This window comes from Anomalospiza imberbis, chromosome 14 (assembly GCF_031753505.1).
Source record: "Anomalospiza imberbis isolate Cuckoo-Finch-1a 21T00152 chromosome 14, ASM3175350v1, whole genome shotgun sequence".
In the NCBI taxonomy this organism is placed as follows: Eukaryota; Metazoa; Chordata; class Aves; order Passeriformes; family Viduidae; genus Anomalospiza; species Anomalospiza imberbis.
This window is the reverse complement of record NC_089694.1, coordinates 19,338,279-19,348,695: the sequence shown is the minus strand read 5'-3', so window position 1 is coordinate 19,348,695 and position 10,417 is coordinate 19,338,279. Positions and strand designations below refer to the sequence as shown.

General features: G+C 60.8%; 1 protein-coding gene across 2 annotated transcripts; it reads right to left on the bottom strand.

Moving 5' to 3' along the window:
- Positions 1–1,847: 1,847 nt before the first annotated feature.
- On the bottom strand, positions 1,848–9,147 carry LOC137482759 (sestrin-3-like). 2 transcript variants are annotated; one of them, XM_068205339.1, is made up of 9 exons: positions 8,939–9,147; positions 6,079–6,282; positions 5,689–5,871; positions 5,331–5,567; positions 5,135–5,246; positions 4,792–4,928; positions 4,247–4,437; positions 3,799–3,943; positions 1,848–3,249 (listed from the first exon to the last, which is right to left on the bottom strand). In XM_068205339.1, the coding sequence occupies exons 1-9, from the start codon at positions 9,002–9,004 to the stop codon at positions 3,160–3,162; spliced, it is 1,365 nt and encodes a 454-aa protein (XP_068061440.1). In that variant the 5' UTR covers positions 9,005–9,147; the 3' UTR covers positions 1,848–3,159. The 2 variants fall into 2 exon arrangements, with proteins under 2 accessions (XP_068061440.1, XP_068061441.1); XM_068205340.1 differs by having other exon boundaries at positions 4,792–4,910.
- Between the last annotated feature and the right edge of the window lie 1,270 nt (positions 9,148–10,417).

Genomic DNA, 10,417 nt, shown 5'->3' with positions numbered 1-10,417 from the left:
GGGCCCACATGTGGAAGCACAGTGGGGAAGGCTGCTGCCCTACTGCATGTGTCCTTTGTGGTGGAGCCTGGTGTAGGAGGAAGGAGGGCTGGGGCACAGGTAGGTGCACACTGCTTTCTCCCAAGCTGTCCTCAGCTCGTGTGCTGCTATTTCCCCTTTGTAGCTGTGGTAAGAGCAGCAGCCAGAGGCCTGACTCTGAATGGGGGGTTGTAGGAGCTGTAGTAGTGCCATTGCTGCAGTGTGACTTGGTGTTGTCCACGGGCTAGGACACACCATTCCTCCCACCATGCAGCTTGGGAATGGCTCGACTGGTACAAAAGCAGTCCTGGCTGCACCTGCCAGCGCTTCTTTCTGCTACAGGCTTTGCAAGAAACTGAGTTACTGCTTTGGGCATGTGCCTGCATCCTCCCCTGGGTAATCCCCAGTACAGTCACAGTGTCCCAGCTCCCATGTGCAGGATATCCTGGAAGGTTCCTGCAGAGGTGAAGCAGTCTATACTCTGGCAGTTCTTCCAACCACAGAGCAATAGGGAGGAATATCCTGGCCCAAGCACCTGAAGGATGCAGGGGTCACTAGGACAGGGACCCAAGCATTGAAATTGCCAGGCTTGTGGCATGCTGTGTGTGACTGCCTGTAGTCTCTCCTGGCCTTGCCAGCAGCTCTGCTTTTTTCAGCTCAGGCTCGAGAGAACATGGAGCCCTTCATCTTACTGGTGTGGCTGGAGTGTGGCAGCTGCCCCCAGCCCCTGCAAGGCCAGCCCTTAGGGCAGGTGTGGAGATGAGGTAAAAGGGAGCCAGCCTCACATCACCTAGAACAGGCAGCCCCTCACCCCCAGCCAGATCCATGCTGTCACTGCCTTGTCCCTTTCCTGGCCAGCACGGGGTGGCGGTGGGAGGTGAGGATGCTGCTGCTGGCAGCTGGAGCCAGCCCCAGGCTGCCCAGCACTGCAGGCGCGCTGCCGGCTTCACAGGCGGTGAGCCCTGTGGGGAACTGGCTGCTGTGGCTCGTCCCAGCCCTGCAGGGAATAGGGCTGCTGTAGCAGGGACAGCAGGGAGGCTGGCAAGCTGGCTGGCAGGCAGCTAGCCTGCTCGCGTTAACCTGACAGCGAGCAGTACCAGCTGCCTGATCCCTGCCCAGCCCTCACTGGGGCCGAGTGATAGTACAGCAGTCAGTCCTAGCACTGGCTAGCCAAGCCTGGTGGCAGCTGTCCCAGCACCAGTCATGCTTGTGCTGGTGTCACTGTTCCAGCACCAGTACTGACTCAGCTGGTACCACCCAGCACCACTTGTCCTGGCATTTTACTGCCCAGGCACCAGCTTGGCCCAGTACAAGCTGGCCTAGCCCCAGTGGAGGGAAAGCACCAGCAGCATGGATCAGGAAGAAGTTGATCCTGGTTCCTGGCATTTCTCACTGAGCGTCTGCTTGGGAGTGTGAGGAAAATGCTTCTTCTTCAGCTGCAGAAGCAGTACCCCCACCTTGGCCACCTGTGACCAGGTACTAGCCAGCTCCTTCCTTTGGCACACTCCACTCCTCCTTGTTGGAATGCCACAGCCCCTTAAAAAACTTCCCTCTTTTCCTATCAAATATGCAATGCTGCAGCAGTTGCTTATCTGAGCGTGGCAAGAGGACATAGCTGAGTTGAACAGGATAGGTGTAGCCTCAGTGACCAGCTGCTGGCCATGGACCAGAGCTGTCAGTGCATGACCCCAGCACGGCTGAGAATGTTGGGTTTTCTGGCACTTGGGCCATCTCAGTGCTGTGGTCAGCCAGACATTGCTGTCCTACCTTCACAGCAACCATGCAAGTTTGGATCGCCTTCCCGACATCTGGCAGAAATAAAGCACACATCCATGTCAAACATAATATATTTATAGCAAAAATAGGCTTTTTCTGTAGCTTCCATACACAAGGTTTTCTCCCTGTATATTTACGCAGTAAACAGGTCGACTGAAGCAGCGTGCACTGGCTGACTTGACAGCTGCCCTTGCTTCAGGCTCCCACTTTACAACGGGTGGCTTCATTCCCCTTTTGTGGCTGCTCTCTGGAGCCTGCACTGGTGCCCTTGTACCTCTCCAGCCAGGGGTTGTGGCACAGGCAGGTGGCCCAGGGAGATGGGGGGAATGGTGGTGTAGCCCCCCAGGCAGAGGGCAAGGCTGGTGGACAGGCTGCCTCCGTTCAAATGGGGCAGTCCCAGGAGCACCCCCCAACCCACATTCAAAGAAAAGCTTCCTGCAGCTTTCCTGTGCTGACCACAGGCTCCTCCACCATGCTGTTAAGCAAGTGACTGGGTACAGGACCTCAGCCCTCTCATGGTGGTAAGAAGATACAGACCACATTAACAAGCCTCCCTTGTTCCTCCTGCCTCTCTGGTGATGGGAAGCAGAGGAGGGGCTTAGGACTGCCAAAGTCCCCAGCAGAAACCTCCAGTGCCTGAACACTGTCAAAGGCCTTCTCATCCTGCTGTCAGAGAAAGCGAAGCATGAGGATGCTCTGCCAGCAAGCGCTTCACAGTTTGGAGTTTGCTGGGTCATCTCTTGTCCATCCCAGAAGGGTTTGGCACATAGACCTAAAGGATATAACACGTAGGCAGCAAGTGCATCCCCTTGCTGTCCTGGGGAAGGGCCCTTGCTAGGAGCCAGCACTTCTTGCTGCCTAACCCTGCAACTCAGAACACTGCAACACACCCACATGCTGCCCACACTGTTCCCAAGTGAGAGACAACACCCCGATGAGGACAGGTGCCCAAGAGTGGCTTTGCAAGCAAAGCAGCCACTGCAGCACAGGGAAGGAAGCCAGTTCTCCCCTCTGCCCTTCCTGTGCCACTGAAGCTCCCACAGCACCCAGGCAAGGAGTATCCCTCTAATCTGGCCCCAGTTCCCTCCCACTTCCCTCTCCCCCATGTTTTTGGCAGTCCTCCTTGGACATGTTCAAGTCTCCAGCATCTCAGCAGCACGGACTTGCCTCACAGTTTGGTAATTGCACATAACAGGGCCACTCAGGGACCCCCACAAGGCGGGGCGGGGGGGAACCAACAAAAAGGAACAATACAGTCAAGTAAACTAAATCAAGAAATCCCTCGCCGTCGGTCCCAGCATGATGGGTCTCGCACGAGCTCAGGGAGAGGGGCTGCCTGGCCCTGCCGCAGCACAGCTCCAGCATCTAGGAGATCATGTACTGGGTGATGGCCTGCAACGCGTACAACAGCTCTGCCTGCATCCGGGCTTCCAGGATGAGCAGGTTCACGTGGACCTGCGGAAACAGCAAGAGAGGCTCAGGCAGCCGAAGCGTGCTGTGCTCAGCAGTGCAAGCAACTGCCCACCTGGACAAGTGAGTCTTTCATCATCAAAATGCCACCAAATTTTCCAGCTCAGGCAGCTCCCCTTTTCCCCTCCTCCCAGTCCTGTAAGCTGTAGCTGCTTCCCAGAGCTTCGTGCCAGGGAGTCCCCTGCATACTTGGCACCAGCATTCCGGGCTGGCAGCGGCACAGTCCCTGACACCCACAGCAGCTGCTCCTGTGAGTTACAGCTTGACAGAAGGCTCGCCAGGAAGCACTCACCACTGGGGTAATGACTTTGGAGATGCCTGTGCTGCTGGTGCCCCATGTCTCATCTCAGTGGGCAGCCCCATGCCACACTAAGCCCAGCTCCTTACAAACAGCCAGTTTCCATTCCTCCCCACCTGCCTCAGACTGGTTTGGTGGCTCAAACATCTCCCATACTCCCCTCAAAACACCTCAGCCTGTAGCTCCTGCCCACACCCAGCCCCACCACAGCCAGAGCCAGGGGCCAGCTATCCCACCTTTTCACTGTGCTTGAACTGCTTCCAGAACCTGTCAAACATCTCTGAGTTTGTCTTCTCTGGGTAGCAGGTTACAGTTTTAATGTAAACTTTGAGCATTCGCTCCAGGAGCTGATTTACTTCTGCATAGTCATAATCATCGTACCTGTGGGGAGCACAGGGGTGAGTCTCAGCCAGCACCTTGCCTGTGGTCTGCCTGGGGCACGGCACAGCCACAGGGCAGGGGGCCACATGGCAACAGCCACCAGGCACTGAAACCCTGCCCCAAATCCCCCTGCCCTGGACAGAGCAGTTCAGTGTCTCTCCCCTGCCTGTCTCAACATCCAGGCAGGTGATTTACCTCTGTCCCTTCTCCATGCTCATCTGCATGACAGACTGAGTGCCCTACCCTCCTCCCGCCTGGGTCAGCTCAGTTTTCTCCCCTGGCCCGTGAGGTTGGTTTCCCTACCTAATGCCAAACATGCAGTGGATGTAGTTCCAGATGCCCCGCTTGAAAACAGAGGGTTCACAGCCCTGCCGCTTGGCCATGGCACTGCTTTGCAGACCATCCACCATCCTAAACTTCTCATCCAGGAGATGCCCAATGTCAGAGTAGAGCCGGTTGACCAGTGAGAAGCCATGGTCTTCCCAGGAGTAATCCTGTTGAGCACAGCAAGAGGATTTTGCAATTGCAAAAAGGAGCTTGGAGCATGTTCCCAGGAAGAAGGGCTGGAGACCTCAGGAAGCAGAAGAATTCAGTGAATATGCCCTGGAGGTGGCTCTGCCCAAACCACAACATTCCTTATCAAGCAGCTTTTGAATTATTTTTACCCTTGCCTCCATGAGGGCCATGTGAAAAAAATCATCAACCCTTGGGGAAAGAAGTCACCTCCCTCTTCCCAACCCTAGTGGTGCAGGGCCAGTCTGCACAGGCAACTCTGCCACTATTTATGAGAGGGGAGGGGAGGGGAGGGGAGCTTGAGCTGCTGCCCACCAAGAGAGCAGGAGTCTTACCTGGACTCTGAATACTTGCGTCTGATCCTCGTCGCGCCGGGCAAAGTCTTGGTATCCAAAGTCAGGGTCCTGCATGTAGCATGCAAGGTTGGTGGCACCGGTGACTTCCCCATCAGTATCTGCAAGAGGGGAGAGCCCTGCAGCCGGGTCAGAGCAGTGCTCAGCTGCCGTTTCCAGCCACATCAGGCATCGAAAGCCAGCCCTTGTTCTGCCCCACATGCATTCCATGAGCCCCTCTGAACCACGCATAATGGAAAATGTAAGGCATAGAGGAGCAACGAACACACAGGTGTGCCATATGAACTCCCACCCTGCACACCCACCTCTGCTCCCTGCCCCTCACCTTCCTCTCGGTCCTGCTGCAGTAGCCTCAACTCATCCCTGCCCTCAGTCTCCACATGGATCCGCTGCATGCGTTCCCGGAGGGAATCCAGCTCCATGCAGGAGTCCAGGGACTGCACAGACACAGGCCTGGGGGTGAGGGCAGTGGTCCCAGCAGCATCCCCCCGTCCCCTGCACACCCACCCTCGGGGGCTCACCCGCTTGCGGTTGATACGCAGCAGCTCTTGGCTGTAGCTGTTGCTGGCAGTGGCCTCGCAGAAGCACTGGTTCCCAAGTGACAATGGCTTCAGTGAGCCTCGACCCATCAGTCCCTCGTCCTGCTCGCAGCCACAGCCGAAGACAAAGCTGGCAAGTGCGTGGCAGTGTGCCAGGAGGACAACGGCGTGCACCAGCTCCGCCAGTGACCAGCTCCACTCGCTGATCTTCAGCAGCTTCTGCAGAACATGGATAGACCAGCAATGTGACACAGGTAGGTGGGCAGGGTGCTGGCAGCCCCTGGGGATGCTGCTGTCCCCACTGTGATCATGGTCCCTGGCTGATAGCCCTTCCCAGTACCTCAATGTGCTCCTTGGTGATGAGCCATGGCCGGTGTGCCAGGATCTTGTTGATCTCGTTGAGGTTGCGGAGTTTGGGGGGGATGAATTCGAGGCCACGCAGCCACTGGGGGTCACCCCCTGCCCGCAGGAACTGCAGCACATGCAGGTTCACCAAGTACCGGCACTGGTGCCGGGCTGCTGCCTGCAAAAACAGCACATCAGCATCCGTGCACTTCCCCAGCAGGACAGGCATCGCACACCCACCTCTCGCTCAGCCTCCATATGACATCGTGATTTTGGTCCCTGATGAGAAGCCCACGGCACAGGCTATCTGCTGGAGGTTAAGGAGAGCCTCACAGGGCTGAGCAGAGCCCCCCCGTCCCCTCTGGCAGCTCCCAGCAGGGCTCACCATGATGGCGATGTAGTGCCGGCAGTCAAAGGGCAGAGGGCCATCCATGTGCATCAGGTAGTGCTGCGTCTTGAGGAAGCTGTCGAGGTACTGTGGGTGGTAGCCCATCTGCTGGGTCACCGCCTCCAGCCGCCCTCGGCTTGCCAGCACCTTCACAAAGAGGAAGTGGGGGCACTCAGGGTCGCTGTTGGACATCTTCACTACCTGCAGGAAACATGCTCTGCTTAGCTCTCCCCAGAGCAGCACACTCCAGCTAAGCCCAGGCTCTACAAGAGGCACAGATCCCTCTCCCAGCTTGGTGCTGCCAGAGGGACACTCATGGCTATCAGGCAGAACACTGCTCAGTGACACAGGTAGCAGGAGGACAGGTAGCAAGACACACAGGTTGGTCTCTGGGAGAAGGCTCTGCATGGTGAGTGGAAGCAAAGGGCAAACCAGGAATGATGTTCCTTGTAGTGTGCGAGGGCAGATCAGGAGAAACACAGCACAAAATACATTCCAGAATGGAGCAGCCCATCTGCCAGCATGGAGCCCTCCTGCCCAGTACCAAGATGTGAGAGAGCGTGGAAACGGCACAGGGGCTCCCAGGCTCCTGCCCTGGCAAGCCAAGAGGCAAACCATGTCCTGATACCTTCCATGTGATTAGAAGCACACAGAAGAGCTCCCCACATGTTGCCCAAGCAGACAGCATGGGAGTGGGTCCTGCAGCACAGAGCACAGCTCTGTGCCCTCCAGGGAAAACACAGATGGGCAACTCGGCAAGGGGGGCCCAAACACTCCCAGCAATGCCCATGCCAGCCTTGCACCAGGACCCCAGTCCAGCACAGCTCCAGCCCCTCCTAAGAGGGTGGTGGGAACAGAGGGCAGGGATGTTGGAAAGATGCCCAGGCAGCTGCCATGCTCCATCGACCATGTTGCCACGAGTCCCACCCGACAGCATGGTCTGCACCTGCAGCCTGCCCACCCTGAGGTACAGGTACAGCAGGTGCTGACCCTTGTCACACAGGAAGTCACAGCTCCTGCTCACATGTGGGAGCCCAGGCAGCGCCCTTGGATGCAAAGGATGCGTCTCTTCTCCCAGGCTTGAACTGAAATCTCTCCTGTGAAATTCCAGCCCTGCTGACACCACTCTCTTGTTCCTTCCACCTGTCTCTCCAGTGCAGTCACCCAAAGGCTGGTGACTGGAGCATGGCAACAATGGTGGCATAGGAGAAAACCAGGAGCACTTCTGCAAACCACCAAAGCTACAGGGGTGCGTGGCAGAGCACCCAGGGGTGAGGGGCAGACAGAGCAGGGGTGAGCTGTGTGGCAGCACAGAGCAGTTGCACCCACACAGGCAGTGCAGGAAGCAGCTCGGGCTATTTTCCACCATCCTGCACTTCTAGTGGAAACACCATCACTCAAGTGTCAAGAGATTTACTTGACATTTAGAGTGTCCACTTCCTCTCCTAAAAGGGATCCACAAAACCCCAAAACTCAAATTAAAATGGAAAGATGAAAAGTACCAGCTTCTCTGATCAACAGGAGAAGATGAAAGCCAGAAGTGACCTGCAAAAGCCCCCTACAAAGTCCCTCTGCCTGGGGAAGTGAGCTGCTGTGAGGACACCCAAGGGGCTACAGCCACTGATATTCTCCTGGAGGGATGAGGTGGAGGAGCCAAGGGCCCTTCCACTCCTCCCCGGGGAAAGGTGGTCCCCAGTAAGGAGCTGTGCAACCATGGCTCAGTCTTTAGTGCTGCCAGCTCTCCTCACTCCGCTTCTCCAGGTGATGATGGAGCAAGCAACCAGGCAGATATGTCTTTGAAGGAGTTGACGAAGGAACTGGGAGATGAAGGTGCAGAGCAGCCACCTCCTCGGCTCTTAGCCCCTGGCCATGCTAAACTGCCCACTCCCAAAGGCACCAGCTCAGCCGAGGTGTCTCCTACCGGCACCACCTGCCACATTCCCACAGTTCTGCCTCCCCAGCCTCTCGCATTGGCCCCAGTGCCACCTTCCTCATCCTCCTCGGCCACAGCCCTCCTCCTCCTCCCGGAGTGCATCCACTTGCACTCCCGAGCTGCGGCAGCATCACCTCCCTCCCCAGGGGAACCTTCGTGTGTCCGAGCCCCCTGAACTCCTAACAGGCACCTAAACTGCGTACCCACCACCAACCTCGTCCCCTCCCCGCTCGGCGGACCCCCGGGAGAACGGCCCCGGTGCTCCCGGCCGGCAGCCGTGAACACATAAAGAAGGCAGGAGGTTGAAGGAGCCCGGACAGCGCCGGGATGTGCGGGAGAGGGTCCGGCGGACCCCGCCGCACTCTCCGCCCGGCCGGGGCTCATCCCTTCGCCCAGCGAGACCGCGGCTCCTCCGATAACGTTCGCTGGAGACGGTGCCGCGGCAGCACTTCTAGCCCGGCCCTTGTGCCTGGGTATTCGAGAGGACGGGGGAAGTACGAGTGCCTGTGGCAAGGAACCCTACGGCGGCCGGTACTCGGGGCCGGTACCCGGGCCCCATTGTGCGGGCGGCGGCGGCGGCAGCGCCCCCGGTGAGGGGCGCGGGCAGTGCAGGCGGAGAGAGAAAAACAAGTTTGATTGGCAGTGATGGAGCCACGGCGCCTCCCGCATCCCGCACAAAGGGGACGGGGACGCCACCGCCGCACCGGGACCGGCACCGGGAGCAGGAGCAAGAGCAGGACCAAGACCAAGCCGCCGGGCGCGGCATCGTGAGAGCGCAGCCTCGCCGGCCCCGCGCACCGCTAGCGGGCAGCGGCGATGCCCCGGCCTGCTGCTGCCGCAGCCGTGCCGGCTTGGTGGCGGCGAGCAGGGCGAAGCCCGGTGCTCCTGTACGGGCTCCAGTGGTGGCGGCGGGGCGGGTCCTACCTGCCCCGGCAGCCGCTGGCATCGGCTTCCTCGGGGGTGCTCCACGCTCTGGGGACACACGATCATGATGAGCCCGTGCCGTGCCGTGCCGTGCCGTGCCGTGCCGAGCCGAGCCGAGCCGAGCCGAGCCGAGCCGAGCGCGGTGCCGGTGCCCGGTGCCGGTGACCCGCCGGCAGCGCAGAGCCGGCACCGCGGCAGGCAGGGGGGCGGGCCCGCCTGCGCCAATCGCTGCCGCCAGGGGGCGGCCGCCGCCGCACCACGTGGGCAGGGCTGGAAAGTTACCGGGGCCGGGCGCGAGGCCCCGCCCCCGCGGGGGTGGGCGGGGCCCGGGCTGCCCCGCCGCTGGGGGGCGCTGCGGCCGCTCCCGGGCCCCGCGGGACGCGGAGGGGAACAAGGCCGGGGACCCCAGCCCGGGCCCGGCTGTGCCAGCGGCCGGCTGAGCCAGGGCCCGGCTGTGCCAGCGCCCAGCTGTCTGAGGGACCGGCTGAGCCAGGGCCCGGCTGTGCCAGCGGCCGGCTGAGCCAGGGTCCGGCTGTGCCAGGGTCTGGCTGTGCCAGCGCCCAGCTGTCTGAGGGACCGGCTGTGCCAGGGTCCGGCTGTGCCAGGGTCCGGCTGTGCCAGGGCCCGGCTGTGCCAGCGCCCGGCTGAGCCAGGGTCCGGCTGTGCCAGGGTTTGGCTGTGCCAGGGCCCGGCTGTGCCAGGGTCTGGCTGTGCCAGGGCCCGGCTGTGCCAGCGCCCGGCTGAGCCAGGGTCCGGCTGTGCCAGGGTCTGGCTGTGCCAGGGCCCGGCTGTGCCAGCGCCCGGCTGAGCCAGGGCCCGGCTGTGCCAGGGCCCGGCTGTGCCAGGGTTTGGCTGTGCCAGCGGCCGGCTGTGCCAGAGTCTGGCTGTGCCAGGGCCCGGCTGAGCCAGCGCCCGGCTGTGCCAGCGCCCGGCTGTGCCAGGGTTTGGCTGTGCCAGCGCCCGGCTGTGCCAGGGTCCGACTGTGCCAGGGTTTGGCTGTGCCAGCGCCCGGCTGTGCCAGCACCCGGCTGTGCCAGGGTTTGGCTGTGCCAGAGTCTGGCTGTGCCAGGGTCCGGCTGTGCCAGGGCCCGGCTGTGCCAGCGCCCGGCTGTGCCAGGGTTTGGCTGTGCCAGCGCCCAGCTGTCTGAGGGACCGGCTGTGCCAGGGTCTGGCTGTGCCAGTGCCCGGCTGTGCCAGGGTCCGGCTGTGCCAGGGTCCGGCTGTGCCAGCGCCCGGCTGTGCCAGGGTTTGGCTGTGCCAGGATTTGGCTGTGCCAGGGCCCGGCTGTGCCAGCGCCCGGCTGTGCCAGGGTTTGGCTGTGCCAGCGCCCAGATGTCTGAGGGACCGGCTCTGCCAGGGTCCGGCTGTGCCAGTGCCCGGCTGTGCCAGGGTTTGGCTGTGCCAGGGTCCAGCTGTGCCAGGGTCCAGCTGTGCCAGGATTTGACTGTGCCAGGGCCCGGCTGTCCAAGGGCCCAGCTG

Coding starts and splice junctions, on each gene's coding strand:
- LOC137482759 (XM_068205339.1), bottom strand. CDS start 9,004: ATGATCGTGTGTCCCCAGAGCGTGGAGCACCCCCGAGGAAGCCGATGC. Junction 4,438..4,791: donor CGCAAGTATTCAGAGTCCAG/GTAAGACTCCTG, acceptor TGTGCTCAACAG/GATTACTCCTGGGAAGACCA. Junction 3,944..4,246: donor CACTGCATGTTTGGCATTAG/GTAGGGAAACCA, acceptor TGCTCCCCACAG/GTACGATGATTATGACTATG.